This window comes from Triticum dicoccoides, chromosome 4A (genome assembly GCF_002162155.2).
Source record: "Triticum dicoccoides isolate Atlit2015 ecotype Zavitan chromosome 4A, WEW_v2.0, whole genome shotgun sequence".
NCBI classification, from domain to species: domain Eukaryota; kingdom Viridiplantae; phylum Streptophyta; class Magnoliopsida; order Poales; family Poaceae; genus Triticum; species Triticum dicoccoides.
The window spans coordinates 612,175,317-612,192,520 of NC_041386.1; the positions used below are offsets into that span (position 1 = coordinate 612,175,317).

At 43.0% G+C, this 17,204-nt stretch overlaps 1 protein-coding gene across 1 annotated transcript; it reads right to left on the reverse strand.

The window, feature by feature from the left end:
- Positions 1-565: 565 nt before the first annotated feature.
- Positions 566-16,727, reverse strand: LOC119287329 (methyl-CpG-binding domain-containing protein 9-like). The gene is made up of 11 exons (XM_037566855.1): positions 16,510-16,727; positions 8,482-8,567; positions 7,897-8,219; positions 6,600-7,730; positions 5,814-6,488; positions 4,921-5,214; positions 3,874-4,209; positions 3,562-3,657; positions 2,906-3,415; positions 1,231-2,673; positions 566-1,030 (listed from the first exon to the last, which is right to left on the reverse strand). The coding sequence occupies exons 1-11, from the start codon at positions 16,560-16,562 to the stop codon at positions 782-784; spliced, it is 5,196 nt and encodes a 1,731-aa protein (XP_037422752.1). The 5' UTR covers positions 16,563-16,727; the 3' UTR covers positions 566-781.
- Positions 16,728-17,204: the final 477 nt, after the last annotated feature.

The following is a 17,204-nucleotide window of genomic DNA, read 5'->3' on the forward strand; positions in this document are numbered from 1 at the left end:
AAATTATGCACCGACTAATGTTCAATGATGTAGTATGATTCATCGTAATTTTGAAGTAAAATAATGCACTCGTTTGCCTGGCCCGCCTAAATATTTCTGTGTAGCTCCGCCACTAGGGGGAGGATTTGCAGGTGTCCATGGCAGCATGGTCGAGCAAGTCCTCAGCGTACTTCTGTTGGTAGAGGAAGAAGCAACCGGCGGTGCACATGACGTGAATACCAAGGAAGAAGTGCAGAGGGCCCATGTCCTTCATGGCAAATTCACCGGCGTGAGGTGATGAAGGATGCGCTGGAGCAGTGCGAGAGTGCTGTCAATCATGTGAAGGTGGGTACAAATGGCACCAGATCCTCGGCTTCTCAGACCTAACATAAATTATCTGTATCCCTGAAAGCCAAAATAGGTTAGGCCAAAAGGAAAAACTACGCTCGCGTGCAGCTGCTCCTGGCGGAAAAATTAAACGCCAGATCTTGCCGCTTCTATCCTCGAAACAATGCATTTCCTTCTTCGCCGGCACTAACATATATAAGGCACACAACTATAGTCTGGTAGATATAAGGCACACAACTATCCTCGAAACAATGCATTTCCTTCTTCGCCGGCATTAAGATGAACGGTCAAGGTTGCAGCCTTGCAGGAGCACCAGAATCAAAGCTTAGCCTAAAGCCTCAAAGGGCCACATAACCAAAGAATCTGTCTATACCATCTCTATCACCACAGCGTCACATTGTTGCACAATACAAAGCGGAACATCTAAGTTTGGGTATACAAATAGTGGCGCAGATTACGACGCTGATGGTTCTGGCTCTTTCCCCCTCCTCCCCATGTTGACAACCTTTGTACTGTCAGCTGGCGGCACGGTGTTAGGCTCCTTGGTGTACATGATACAGTTGTCGAGAGTGTGGATCCTGAGAGCGAGTGAGGATACAGTTGATGTCTTGATAGCAACTGTGAAGGAGGACCAGTACCACCAATCCTTGTTGAGGAATTCGGATTTTATCATATTCTCCAAGACACTGGTCGCCACTACCATCTGGAAGAGGCACAGAACAGATACGATTAATCAGTGCAATGGATAATGACAGCGCTGGCTCTCAAGCATTTATGTTGTATATATGGATATGATGTTAGAGAGCTTTTAATGGACAGGCATAAAAATAATAAACACTACATAGTAGATAGATATATATTTTGTATGACGAATTAAGGTGAACAAATAGATGATGAAGTCACCTCAGATATTGATTCTGCACGCTTCACAAATGAACGCCATGAACGCCTTCTCATCTGTTGAGACTTTGAGGCTCTGAAAGCTCCCTCAGGCAACGCTGCTTCTATATCAAGCAAATTGATCTTCTGTTGCTTTAGGATATGGGAGTTTCTTCCTGTAAGAGGTCTCAATGATGACTCCGGAACCAAGCCACCATTAACAGCCAGCAATCTTGTTGGCTTGTCTGTTGCAGAAGATGCTGCTTCCTCACAGGAAGTAGTATCGGTATCAGGGGCTGGCTCCTTAGTTTTTGACACATTTTCATCACAGGAAGTACTAGCTGCAGGACAATCTTGAGCAGAATTGGACCCCTCCTGCAATAACTTTTGTGTAGACATTGCCTGGCAATCCTCTAAGGAGCTGGAAACACAATCATCATTTGGGATGCCATCTTGCTTTTTGTTTTTATTCAGAATGACTGGAGCATCAATAAAAGCTGCACGTGAAGGGACAAAAGACGGAACTCCGTTTGATCCAATAAGTCCAATATCCTTCACTATCTCCTTGTTAGAATCATTGGTGGCAAATTTTCTGCAAATCTCTTCAAAGTCATATGGGCATGACTTCATCGGTTTTGTGGACCCAGAGGTGGAGCTAGGACGAACAGAATCCTTCTTCTTGTTGACATGTCCATTGCACTTTCCAGCATGATCTTCATACTCCATTGACGTGAAGTAAGTCTCATGACATGCTGTGCAGTGGTGTTTAGCAGGCCATATAGGCTCTAAGCAGTCGCAGCGGCATGTTTTCCCCAAAATTGCTGCAGCCTTGGTACTGGGAAGTTCCATAAGCTGCTGCTCGCTGCTGTTCGACGACCCATTGGATGATACTGGAGGATCACTGAGAACAAAATTACCCAGCTGGTGATGAAGATGCCGCTGCCGCTGCCAGTACTGTTGGATACCACGTTTCAGCTCCTTCTCTCTTGGATCGTATTCCCTTAGCCAGTCAACAAGACTACGGATTTCTTCATCTGATTCATAAATGACAACAGATGCAGAATTCCATCCTTTACAATCAGAAGTAGATGGTGGTTCCCTCTCCTGGCTTATCAGCATGCTTCCATCAACGACCAGCAAAGGACGTTTACCAGATCGTCCTAAAACGCAGTACAATCGACCCAAGGAATCCTTTCCAAGACAATCTCTTCTCAGGGATGCCATATTAAGCTCTGACTCTACGGTGCCAATTGACTCCTGCACTTTTGAAATCTGGTCCGATAAAGTATCCATTTCACCATATGAAGTCCTCATTTCCTCCTTATCTTTCAAATCCTTCAATTCAAAATTCAAAGCATAAAATTTCTTCTGGAGATCATTGAACTTTTCTGGACATTTTTCTATATGTTCTCTTATCAGGACTGTGTTGAGCATTTCATCACAAAGAAATTTCAGCATATCTATTCTCTGCATTTTGAAGATAAATGTTAGAAAATGGAGGTTGTCACTTTGTACACTATGAAAATCAGCACACAGAGAAATGATTAGGTATACCGTAAAATAATAGAGAAAAAAGATGATTAGACCAAGTAAAATCATATAAAGGAGTACAGCGAAATGTGCAATACAAAAAGAACTAAAACTTCCAAACACTAAAAAATAGAGATATCTACATGAAACATAGAAGAGAAAACCATACCTCTTGTGTGCTAAGCTCCCAGTACTCCTTTTGTGCCACTGCTGCAGCTAACTTAATAAGCATGTCATGATAGGGTCCTTTCCGTTGTGGTTCCAAATCCTGAACACCCTGGTCAAGATGTGATTTCCTTTGACCTAACATGCACGATGGTTTGCCGTGAAATGCATAAGACTCTGCTCCTTTTCGTTGTCGTTTAAAATCCTGAGCACCTTGGTCAAGATGTGACTTCTCCAGCTTTAACATGCACGGTGGGCAGAACCAGTCTCCTCGTGGTATACAAGCTAGTGGTGGCTTCAAGCAGTAAATATGGTATTCCGAGTCACAACCATCACACAGGAGAACAATGTGATCGTCTCTATCAATCCCACACACTTTGCAAGTACCATACTCCCATGGAGCTTTAGGTAATTTGGTTGTTGCTGTCAGAATATCCTGTAGATCCCCATGGATTTCTGAACCAGTATTCTCACTAGACAGGTAGCAATCAAATTTCTGAACAAGGTCGAGCACCTGCACCAGCCATGTAAAAAGAACAGAAAGCCAAAAGGTTTACTAAAATCATTGGTAATATAACTTAGTAAACAGAAAATTTAACAGTAAGCTAATATATACTCAAATCAGCATAGTAAACTACCATACAGAAAGGGATAACAAACCTCTGTCTTATGCAATTCAAAACTCTTAGAGAATTCCAGAATCATTTCCACTATATCCGTTCGATCTGCACATGCAGTGCGCAGATTACGGATTACCTGCAAGTAAACACATAACAGATCAGCAATTTTTCTAGTTTATACAGAAGCTAACTCTCAGCTTGATTTTCTAGTTTCAGCACACTGTCTGTTACAAATCCTTTGCTGATCGAACAGTCTCCCAGGACCATGAAGTCATCCACGGAAAATATGAGAAAATATCCCATACGTATGACCATAGCATAATACAAAAAATGCTGTTAAAGAAAAATGTACCTCTTGCACATCCTCAAAAAAAGTCTCCCAGGACCCACAGTAAGCTCCCATAGCCAACCTTATATCAATTGTGCGGAAGTCCAAAGGGCGTGGCACCATACCAAAAAATCCAAGGATGCCCTGATCCTCATACTCATTAGAGTTCACTAGAATAGTTCTAAGCATATTCCGAAAAAGCTTATATTCATCTGAGGAAATGACATGGCGCAGAGCAATACGGCACTTCTTCAAGATAATCTCTGAGATGGAAACAGTTTTCCTTTCATTTCTTTGGTTTTCAGGCTTTTGTGGCACTATTACACGGCATGCCTCTGACAACACAGATAAAACAGCTTTCTATAACAAGAAAAAAAATATTTTAGTTTATTTTCCAAATAGTCCCCTAGTCACAAGGGTCCTCAAAAGAAAAGATAGCAAAAGTATCATGGCAAAGAATAAGTCTAATAAGGCAGCGAGCGAATGCATTTCTTCAAATACAGCATAAGCATGGCCGTGCTATGCACTGACTCCTCTTCTGGCAGCTATATAAATAGTAAAACTTTGGTTAAACTGTGATGCTGACAGCAAGTTCATGTTAACCGAAGTTTCCTGTTCAGGCTAAATAAGCAAAAACATGTAAATACAAAATACATCATCTGACTGGTTTTCAAGGTTTCAAGCAAAATTCTTCAACCATTCCTGTCATCCTTTCAAAGGGATACAATACTTCATCTCATAAAATGGTAAAACAAAAGAAGTGTTAGGGGAACTAAAAAATGGAATTTATGCATTCGTATTGCCGGCTAAGGCCAAAATACATGAGGAGTTCTAATCTAGACCGCCCCCACACAACAAACGTACTAAAACATAAAGTAATACAAACTCATACTTATATTTTTGCAACTCGTTACTTTTTATGAGAAAAACAACATAAGCATTGCAGATCGATCTATCAATAAAAAGGTTTTTATAAGGGCCTGAGAGCAGGTCAAAGCCAGAAAAAGGAAGATAAACACAGTCTGGAACAACAATAATACAATGACTGCAGCCTGCAGGAGCATTACTAACCTTGGTTGGTCCAGATGCATTAGCCTTGTAGACCTCTTTACTTATCGAATGTTCCAAAATTTTCCTTGCCCATTCTGGTGGTTTTTGGTCCAAAGCTTCATAAACACAATTTCTAATTCGCGTTCCCACATTTGTCGGTAATTTTCTCACAGGCTCTAGTGCTTTTGCCCAATCTGGCAATGTTCTATCATCAGCAATAGGCACCTCAGCAGAATACTTGTAATCCATCATAAAAACCTTGTTTCCTTCACTTGATAGAGAAGTGCATATCAAGTTCTCCGCCTCCAGAAGCAGCTGAAAATACAAGACAATAATTAAAGGGCAGCAAAAATTCACATAAAATTTACCATCATCTAAAATAAGAACACAGGAAATTTATAATATTTAACAACAAAATTTCTGCAAACAAGTGCAAATGCTCTGAATAAAATCATAGAAAAAACAAATGGGCAGAGTCAACTGATTATACTCGCCTTGCTAGGCTTGTACATACCTCTTTTTATTATTACTACAAAGTACATATAAATACAGAGTAATGGCATTCCCTGTTGTTTTACCCTATAAAATATAAAGCAATACTGATGGTGACAGGTAACCCAAAAAACCAAGGTTTTTTCCTAAGCAGGATAAAACAGGGATATGTCTTATGTCCCTCGTAGAAACAACATAGAAACATACTGTTATAAAGAGTTAATGTGTATAATATAATTGTACAGGGTTGCAATCAAAGCAAATATTAATAAAAAGTTGAAGAAAAAACTAAAAACAGATAGCAAATAACCATAGCATACAGAAAGCTAAAGACTACAGCTCATGTCTGATTGAATAAGGAAAGGAAGGCACGATCCAAATGAATCACAAGGTTCAACTAATTGTAGAAGTAAAATGCTTACCAGGGCATCCTTCTCCATGCCGGCAACCCCAGGTACTGCTCCGCACAATATGCCACCATCACCGTGTAGGCAGCGGAATAACTTCACCCTTTCTCGACTGGAAATATTTGACACATCCATGCACCCATTTTTGGAAGAAATAGCTAACATATACCTTCTAGCCAACTCTGGCCAAGTCAACTTGTTAGCAGTTAGCATATCAAAGTTAAAATCCTTTGTTGAAATAAGGTTCTCAGTGTCCTTTCTTCCACGCCTGGGTTTTGAATCTTTCGGGTCAATGTTCAGCTTTGATAATACCTCACCAAAAAGAACCTTAATGAGTGCAAGATGAACCCCAGGCAATACTGTACCAGTGCACCTCCCAAGTGTCTTGGCTGCCAATTTATCTACACAAGCTTCCTTCATAGAGGAAGTTTCAACAGGAATAAATACAGACACAATCTCTTCATTATTGGAGAGACCAGATTCACTATTTGAATGTGATGTAGAAGCATTTGCAGGGGAATTATTCATTGGTGAAGAGTAATCCCTACATTGTTGAATGCCCTTTGACAGTGTTTCTTCCGGACTTGCACAAATTGGCCATGGGTCAGCAAGTTCATCTTCTAATTGTTCGTATGAAGGCACTTCTTTGAGATCAATGATTTCGGCAAAGCGCCCCAAGAACTCCCATATCTGGAAGAAAATTTCAATGAGATGGATGCAAGAATAAAAAGGAAATGCACAACTTTGTAAAGATGTGTTTCTTGAAATAGCAGAAACTGTGAGAGATATTTAAAGAGCTACCTGGAAAACATCTGCCGCCGATTCTGGTTGAAGTTTATGGCTAATAGGACGTCCTGGAGGTAGCTCGCGGATGCTAGAAGCGCTGGGCTGAGCATGATCATGTAGCCCAGTCACCGCACCATGTCTATGATATGACGTATCTCCATTACTTTGACCATCTTTATGCACAGATAAAAGTAAACCACTTGCAACTGTCACAGAAGAGTGAAATTCGGTCCTATTGCACAAGAACTGGTAGTTTATGCAAGACCTGGATCTAGGAAGAGACTCCACAATTTCTTGAACAAATTCCAAATCAAGCCCAATTCTATCATGGTATAACCAATTCTTCAGTAATGTATAAGTAGATTCCACATCATTCTTCTTTTCTGTAACTCGTGGTATACTGGGGCCATTGGACGAGCAAAATCTAGTTAGGGGAGCGTAAGGACCATCAAAGTTCTGACATCCACTCCCCTTGTTTAATAAATGATTTTCACTGCTGTGCGTGCATGAGAATACCAGATGCCCATGTTCCCTGTACATTTTTTCACAAGCTTCCATCATAGCAGAAGAAATCATCCCCCATACTGAAGAGGATGATGTTCCCTCAAATGTAAACTCCCCAATTTGGTCATTAATATTGGCTTCTTTACTTGGTGGAGCATTCTCAGAATTTGATGGTAGTATTTGTGACATCATATTTGAACTCTGTATATCATTGCAACCCAAAGAAGTCCTTTTCTCCTCCGTATCATTGGTAAGACATGATAACAAATCTTGTTTGGTCTCAGAGGGAATATCGATAATCATATAAATATTATCATCCATATCATTAGCAGTATCTCTGATAAAACTGCCACTTTCCTTTGTTTCAGTTGTATCGGCCATTCTTGCACCATTCTGGGAGAGAATAGTTGAAGCTTCTGGAAGGGGGAATGCTGAACATGGTAACCTTCTGACCTTAAACAAGGGCCCAGAACTTCCTCCATCACACACCTCACACTCAAGCAGTGAACCAGTAACTCTATCATGCCAGTAAGATGTAAAACCCACTGGCCATATCTGGTGACAATTGTGGTAGCATGCATGTTTATCGATTTCTCCCAAGTTAGTTATGAAGAAATCTTGATATTGAACAGGTAGGCCAACCTAGAGTAACAACACAACAAAGCAGTGTTATCAAAATTAGCGCCAAAGTGAACGTAAGATAAGCTGCAGTATAAAAAAACAAAGGCTGTACCAGTAGTAAACAATAACATCTAAAATGGACACCGGATGAAGAAACAGAATCTGAAACAGGTAATGAGATACTCACGCTGTGATGATGTGGTTGACGGTTGCAGTTTTCCGCAAGAAATTTTGGAGGCTTTGGTGGATTTCTTTCTTCTGTAGGACTCGGGGCTGTTGCTTTCAGAAAATATGATGGCTCCATAGAAGTGCTGGAACTTCCAAACTCGTGCTTCTCAGAAAACTTGCGCAATGCTGATGTTTTTGGAAAATCTCTTCTCCTGCGGTGTGTGTGATTTGACCTCTGTTCTATGTTTCCATCAGCAATGAAATCTTGATCCACGGGAGGAAATTCTTGTCTCATGCTAAAACAATGAGGAAGACCAAATGCTGGCACAAAGTTATTCCCATCTGCAACATGATAGCCACCAATGATGGTCAATAGTTACTTTAGAGACCAGACAGCTATAGCTTCAAAACAGTTGCAGAACCCATAATTTTTTCGAACTGGAATTAAATTTCCCTATATGGATAAACACATACTACGCCTTGCCACACATGCACTGAACACGGGGGCAAGCAGAAGTTACAGTGCATAAAAGGTGTGAAAAATCTCCAACAAAAAGCAAATACATCTCCCTTGCAGTACATATGATTGTTCTAATATCCTTACCATAAAGAGTTGTATTATTCAATTGCAGCCCCTCAAAATGTGGAGTAGCCAATTCAGTCAAATGAGCTCCATCAGCAACACTTACTCTGCGAGGATCAAAAGAAAATATTAACTCTCTTCTGATGATAATGTCTGTACAACAAAGGTTATAAGAAAACTTCCTATAACATTTCTGATATTATTATTTCAGAGCACCCAAAACACAGTCCAGTTTATAAAGTTTATCGCTAAATAGTTGCCACAAGTTACTTGTAGTTTCAATTTTCTTTGCAATAAACAGAATATCAAGAAATCAGAAGTTTTTTTTCCTTTGAACAGATCTTTCAAGAGTAGTCAAAACAATAACCACTTGTCAATAAAACAGCGAGCATCATGTAGAATAATGAAAGCACTGCTCTGTAACACGATGAACCAGCTATGGTAAATGCAGGCATGCTTTCAGCGCTTATTCTCTTCAGCATAGCACATAAAAGTAGTCTAAAACAATGTAAGGACAATAATGATTTGATTGTTCTACAATTTAGTTTGCAGTACCACTGAGAATTATTGGGGGGCAACCTATTCAACTGTTATAGTTATATAAACTTCTTTTAACACTTATATGCAAAGACGATACAATTAAGAAAATTCAACGCCATAATATCACTAAAGGTACAGAACAACAATCATCAAGATAACTAAACATTGTACAGAATGATGGCACCGTCTTGCTAATAATCACTAAAGGTACTTTATATACATTTAACAAACTCCATGTCACCATTCCAGCATGTATATCTTACAAGAAATGGCTGTGTATATAAACAATAAAGTAGAACAATTTGGTGTAGGGACACCTGGTTGAACGATTTCTGTACATAAGCCTTTGTATTTATGTGGATCTAAATGTGATATTAAAATAAGTGGATGAGAAGTTGGGAAAAAGGGCATGTGTGAGGGTTGATGACCGAAAGCATAGAACGTTACTTTCTGACTGACATTCTTTTTCTATAAATTAGTGTGAAATATATCCTTTGAAAATACAAGAACCAAGCAATCCGACACGTGACCATGGCCCAGTCTCCAAAGGAGACCATCCTTGCAATATTATGGAATAACTCAACCAAAATAGGAAAGGACTAAAACCATAACATCAGTGCACTCTAACCTACACTTCAAGTCAGGTCGGAATCCATCACATGTTTCACAAATGCTCGCATAATTAATCGTATGTGTTGTATATGATCTTGAAATGCTTTAATAATGGAAAGGCGTCATTTCCTAACAATTGGGTAAAATGCGTATTTACTTATCAGAAAAATTTGCAGCCATGTGAGAGTTGTCATCAATGAAAAAAATAGCAATGGCTGGCGACTAGGAGCAGCATGGCAGCGGCAAGTTCAGCGCGACTAGCTTCCTCTGCCATGGTGACAGGAGCAGCAAGGGGGCGACGCGGATGGGGATTTGGGGGAGGAAGTAGAATGAGGCCGACACTGCTACTTGGAGACGGGATGAAGAAAGGAGGCTCTCATCTGCTGGCTGGCTTGCCGGCATCGGCGGCTTGGCTGACATGGGCGTTGCGCGACTGACTTACTGGAGTTGGTGGCGTGGCCGACGCCGCTACTCGAAGATGAGAAGAAAAGAAGCTTCTGGCGCTCACAAACCGCCACCCCTTCACTCACGAGTCACGAGATGCCGCTGCCACTCCCCTTCAAGAGCGGCGTTCGCCGACGCTCCCCTTCAAGAGCCTCCACAGCCCTAGGTCACGAGCTATCGAACTGGTGGAAAATGGGGAATGAGGGTGACGATTTGGCTAGGTTAGGTCGATGGGCTGTTGTATGTGTTGCGTCTGCGAGAGAGAGTGAGAGTGGATTGGCCCGATGTAAGATGGGCTGGGTGTATGCTAAAATGCTAAAACATTTTTTTGCTTAGCGCGGGATTAGCACCGTAGCTAGCAAATTAGGTAAAACATATCGTGACCCTTCCAGAAACATTATCGCAACGCTATAAGGCCGAAATATCGCACTATTTTTTAGTTGGTTGTCATGTTAAAAGAATAGAATAGATGATTAGTGGTTTTCAATACATAACTTGGTTAATGGATGCCCTTGTATATAGACCTTAGATAACTCAGCATTAAGAAAGGCATTCTGGTGACATAATGTGGGAAAGGATTGCAGTGGGTCACATAATGTGGCAGGGTGGCATCACGAGCATAGGGGGATACCATGGCATACCTCCCGGAGAATCACCATAGATGTGTGCGCTGAAATGTAATGTCTCATGAGCATAACTAATCGGTTGTGTAGAAGGTCCCACTCAGACTTCTATGAAGATGCACTGAATTGTGTCATGGCTCGTTAAACTCAGAAAATACATACGACGCCGGCAATTAAACATTACGTTTAAACCTTGAGAGGTTGTTACTCTAAGCCTTCAGAAAGTACCTAATAGCTCTTTAATTTGAGACACAACGATGATTCCAATTTCACATCAGAACTATGTTTATAGTTTGGTCAAATGCAAGAAAGAAAGATGGGATAACATCTCAAATCAAACCTTTATAAGGAGTTAGACCAAATGACCATCTACAAGTAAGGTGTAAGAAAGAGTTGCCACTTAATGGAAAATAATGGAAATTGTTAAAATAGCAATAGCAGCCGCAAGTAGAAACATATTGACGATAATTTTTGAACCGCGACAATGGTCACAGACTCCATAGAAGGTTATACATAAATGCCAAAAGGGCAATGTTGGGGAAGCCAACAAACCAAAACTGCCCCCTCGTCCTCTGCCTGGGCGACACGGGCGGCAAGCTGATCCACAATTTCAGGCGGACCTCTTCCTGAGTATCCTCTCCTCGCCGCCACCAGGAGTGGCAGCCGGGCTTGCCCGTGCAGCTGGCGACGGCGGTGCGGATCCGTTCCTGTTGTCATTTAGTAGTCCTTTGCGATGTACTTTGCGGTGACTTGACTCAATAATGACGGACATGATGCAGCAGCGACAACAATTCATCGCTGGGCAGGAGCTGTAGCACACCTTTCATATTCCTGATGGCATTGGCTTGCAGCACGCCCCTAACTGGCGAAGGAAAGGGAGCCGACACAACCACCATGTCCCCAATCTGGAGAGCCTATTCATCTAACAGGGGCTAGCACTGCTCCCGAGGCACCTCTTCGGTGTTAGGGCATGGAGGGATGAGGTAGTGGCGATGCAGCAAATGTCGCGGCCATCACCCATGTATTAAAGGGGATGTGACGGTGGCCATGCCGCATATGTCGCGGTCGTAACGCCCGATCTAGCTGGTGTGATGTTGGGCACTGTTGGTCATGCTTGACTAACTGGTGCTACCTCCATCGACGCAACATCGGCCGAAAATTGGTCGTCGGAAGGGTTGAACCTCCAGGTCCAGCAAGATCCGTGATCTACATCACTGTTGGTGATGCATGACAGGGTCCTCCATCCCAGCATAATCTGCTGCACATGCGATGCCGATGGTAGTGGCGACATGTGGTGATGTTATCTCATGTAGATCGGTCATGTCCTACCACTTGCGAGGATGGTGCTGGTATGCCTGATCATCTCAAACTTGGGATTTGGGTGATGCATGTGACCTTCCGCCCTCATCAAAGTATGTGTCGTGTTGTGGCAAGCGGCTCTTGTAGTGGTTTGGTTGCATGCTCATGCAGACATGGTCATCTCTTGCGTGGCATCTCACATCATGACCATGCGCATATGAAGCTACCGGGGTAGTGGAAAGTGGAGGAGACAACATATGATGACTTCGATTGGGTGGTGCTCCTAGAGTACCCGGTCTTGAGCTCCCGTGGGAAAACCCTAGGTCTAACCTTGGTTGGTTATACTTGGCAATGGTGGCGCTTTTGCGTCATTTCCCTCTTGAAGGCATTGCTTGGAGTTTTCTTGGACTTGATCTTTAGGGTGAAGACCCATGAACTGGCCTTCGATGGTGGATCCGGCTGAGATTCCTCGATGAGGGTGTTTTCTTTCAAAGAATCCTTCTCATAGTACAATGTTGTCAAAAGATGGTTGGTGTCGATGGTCGTTGTTGTATATCGCTGATCCCTATTTGGATCACTTCAGATTTTTTATTTTCTTTCTTTCACCTTGGCATAGATTCTGTCTTATATGACTTTGCCTTTTGCCAATGTGATCCTTGTGTGCATGCATAGTGTTGGCTATGTGCATCTTAGTTATCCCGAGGTTGGGTGTTTGCTCATTATGCTTGTATAACTCGATGCTACATTATGAGTTAATGAAAAACACCCTTTGTCAAAAAAGAAAAACATCGGGGAAAACAGGTCACGGGAGAGAGAAGAGATTGGAGTTGGACCATGCTTGATCTACTTAGGATGGGTCACAGGGAAGAAAGAAATCGAAAGGCTTCAATGCAATTGTTCAAATAAGGAAGGGTTCTGACAATCCAAGGAAATTATTAGCTAAAGGAGACACATTTTTTGAAATGATTTTTGTGGCTTTGAATGAAGTTGAAGACAAACAAACGAACTCGATGGAGTAACAAATAACCCTGGACATGCCAAACTAAAAAGATCCTTTAGAGATCTAGCTAAAGAATGTGTAGCGAGGTCGAGAGGTCAAGGCCGACAATACTTAATCTGAAGAACGAAAGCTAAGAACAAGAGTCATGCCCATTGATATTATGCAATGACGCGACGATAATTACACAAGAGGCACCAAAATAGATTGCCATGGCGATAGAGGTTAGGCACGGATGCTAGCAGGAAGACGCGGTACATGTTTGTTTGATGTCACATACATTGTAGTGCAAGAGATGTTAGTGATACTGTTCACAATCTTGTGACTCACAACAAATTCTAATCATAACAAGAATGTAGAGGCTACTCAATCTTGTAGAAGATTTCTGGATTATGTGAACACAAAAGAACAAGTTCTATGGGTAGGTGCCACTAGAGGTACATGAGTGTGTTCAACCATCGACCATGTCAGCACTTTGCCCACCCTCCTTTTGTCTTTCTTACTATACATCAGTTAAGCCTATGGCATCATTGAAATTTGGAAATGTCAATATTAATTACTTAGTGGTAGGACCAGCTTCTTCATACTATTGCTCGACCCACGCGCGCCTGAAAAACATCTCAAAACCGTTCTTCCTCATGCAAGGCACCACTCACGGAGAGTAGTGATGAAGCCCTTTTGTGGTGCTGGTGTTGGAACAATCGTGGACCATGGTTTTCCTTATCAAGCGAAATGTTTAGACGAGGATGAAGACACATGCTCTAGTGGTGGAAGATGGTTCGTCACGAAGAGCGGTGGTACAAGCGTTCGACCACAAGTATATACTTGATCTCTCTCCATGATGGGCTTTTCATAGAAGTTGTATGCATCATCTTGTGCTCACATGCCCCTTGTACATGAGATTGATGTGATGAAACCCTTGCAGTTGGACGAATCATCGACCATTTCAATCTCCGCCAATTTCCCTTGCCTTCGACAACCGATTTAGCCTTAGGACGTAAGGATCAATACCTGGCTAGGAGTTTAGGTGCCTTCTTTGTTAGGCTTGTGTTTGGTAGTGGTGGCCCCATGGTGGTCTCCCAACTCCATCCTCGCCCTATTGTGACCATCACGATCTAGCTCATAGAGCTAGTGATTCTCAATGCTCGTTAATTAGGGGTTTTGTGCCTTCTCTACTGGTTGCACATCCGAGCAACAATTTGATAGCCTACCTTGCAAGGGGTGTGTCCCTCGACCACGATATTTTTGTTCATATTAGGTTTGCACCACTTGAGCTAGGCAACTCATGTGGCTCTTCAAAACCTATAAGGTTGGCCTGGCTTGTGAATGTTTGATCTTTTGTGGTTTCGTCACCGAAGACATGGACAAACACTAGACATTAGATCGAAAGGACTTTGATGTAACTTCCGGTTTATCCTGGATCTTCATTGTTGGTGGCATTCTAGTTGTTCCGATCCACTGTACCATCGCTAATCAATCAATAAGGCTAGCTCATTTTTCTGACAGAATCCCCATCTACCATTTCCTCCAGATTAATTTCCATCCACAGCCCTGCAGCCAGACACCTTCGTCGCTGATGCTCCATTTCCTTCTACTCTACTACTAGTGATCCATTCTTCAATTAATCACAGCAATCGATAGATTCATTAATTTACTGGAATATACTAAGTGATACCGAACCCCAAACTTAATGGACCGAAAGAGAACCCACAAAAGAGATGACTCACAGTAGAGAGAACTAGTTCAAATTTGCATACTAGAATTTTGGATAAAGAAAATGCCAGGCAGCAATATCATGCACCAATGCAAGAGAAACCAGTAAGATACCTTCGCAATGAAAGAAAAAGAACAACTACAAATTTCTCTCCTACAGATTGCAAGCCATGGTGATTTTAAAATTTCCTAAGGCTGAACAACTACATTGCTGTCACCCAAACATGCAGGTGTGTCCTACTTCAATAAACTAGGAACACAAATCAAATTAGCGCCACAACAAGAACAAAATAAAATTATCACTGCGCATGCCCTCACGCCATGAAAGGGTGACAACATTATATTAGCACAAGGAGGCCGCATGACTTGGCCGTGCAATACTTGGGCACATCTAGACGTGCTTTAGCAAAAGCGGGAAAAAAGGAAGACAATAAATTAATCAATTGTCCTGCTCCCTAAGTCAGCCCGTTAATTACACTATAGGTTATACAAGAAGAATAACTGCGCGGTATACCTTCAGGGTCGATTGCTGGAGGAATAAATTAAGTGATCGCCGGGGTCGTGTACTCGATGGCATGGCGCATCGATCGGTACGGCGGCAGGAGGATCTACACGAGCTGAGACGGCTATCATGGCGTTCTAATCTGTGGCGTCTGGCGATCGACTAGCGCGCGCGGCGGCAGGCGCAGAATCGATCTCAACTGGATGGAGATGGTAGGCTAGGTCAACTCACGGTGCTGGCCTAAAGATAAAACATGGGCTTGTTTTGGGCTTGGGTAATACAACTCGAGAGGTTGGTTAACTTTGGGCTTTTACAGATCCACGTACAAGGCTACAACTATTACCACGTACTATATACTCATCCCTCGGTCGACTAAAAAAATCCCTCAGTCGACTAAAAAAAGTTATCCCTGAAACAAAACATAGTATATACTCACTCCGTCCGAAAATACTTGTTGTCAAAATGGATAAAAAAAGATGTATCTAGAACTAAAATACATCTAAATACATCCCCTTTTATCCATTTTGATAACAAATATTTCCGGACGGAGGGAGTACTTATAGGTCGACAACATCAATCAATCAAAGTAGCTAATAAACTAAGGGGCTTCTACTTTTCAAAAAGGAAAAACTTATCCTTGAAAAAAAAACATAGTATATACTTCTCCGGTATATATACCAGTGCAATAATTCCTCAAAAAGACAAAACCCAGTGCAATAAACTAACAACACAAATCAAATTAGTGCCACAACATAATAAAATTATCATTGTGCATGCCCTCGTTGCCGTGAAAGGATGACAACAGCAAATTAGCTGCAGTATCTCATATACCCTTCTTTTTTGTGGTAAATCAGGGAGAAACATACGAAAACCATGAATTACTCAGTGGAGCCACTAAATTAACACCATGCATGCTGCACTCTTACTACTAATGCTTTAGAAAGCCACTGCTACCAGTTGCTAATTATACTAGCATTTACTGTAAACCAAGTCATTTTGCAGGTCACAGGGTTACTAACAGTGAAGCAAAGCAGAAAAATCCAAAGACTGTTGACAGCAAGTGCATATCTGTGTAATTAATCATAAGAAGTAGCAAACCAAACATCAGCGATCGATATAACAAGCAGGCTCAAACCATCATGTCACGTTCTCGATTGGACTCACCATTACCATCTGCAAAGTACTCCCTCTCCGTCTGGGAATTACTTGACGTACGCATGAACAACAATCTACGTACTTCTTAGAGCTATATATAAAACTCGCTGAACAAAAAAACATGTAAAACCATAAGGAGGTGATCAAGAGGGAGCTGACATAACTGCCTGGTGATGTCTTGGACGGTGACGGCTCCTGCCGCACATTCCGGGCACATCCAGTCCTTGTTCACGGCCACCCGAGGACGCCGCACCGGCACGCCAGGGGTGGACAGCGGCGGAGGAGGCAGGACGTGGACGCATGATTTGTGGAACCCACGTTCACAGGCGTCGCAGATTATGGTCGATCCGGGCAGCTCGGGGAGGCCGCAGGACGCGCACGGGTTCCCGCCCCACCCCGCTACTCCCGGGTGCTGCGCTGGCACTGGAGGCGGCACCTGCGCCGACGAACCTGCCGTCGCGGCCCCAATGGCCGACCTCCACCATTCCCCACGCTGGCAGGCCAGCGCTATATCGCGGGCTTGGTGCGCGAGCAGCAGCTGAGCCTGCACGTTGGCAGGAGGCGGAAGCTGGGGTGGCCGCGGCGGCGGCGGAGGAGCAAAAGTGGGCGACTGGAGAACCGGCGCCGGCGGCAGCGGCCGAGGAGCAAAAGTGGGCGACTGGAGAACCGGCGGCGGCGGCAGCGGCAGACGAGCAAAAGTGGGCGACCGGAGAACCGGCGGCGGCGGCAGCGGCGGACGAGCAAAAGTGGGCGACCGGAGAACCGGCGGCGGTGGCAGCGGTGGACGAGCAAAAGTGGGCGGCTGGAGAACCGGCGGCGGCGGCACCTCCTGCGATGAACCACCGGTCCCGGCCGCACT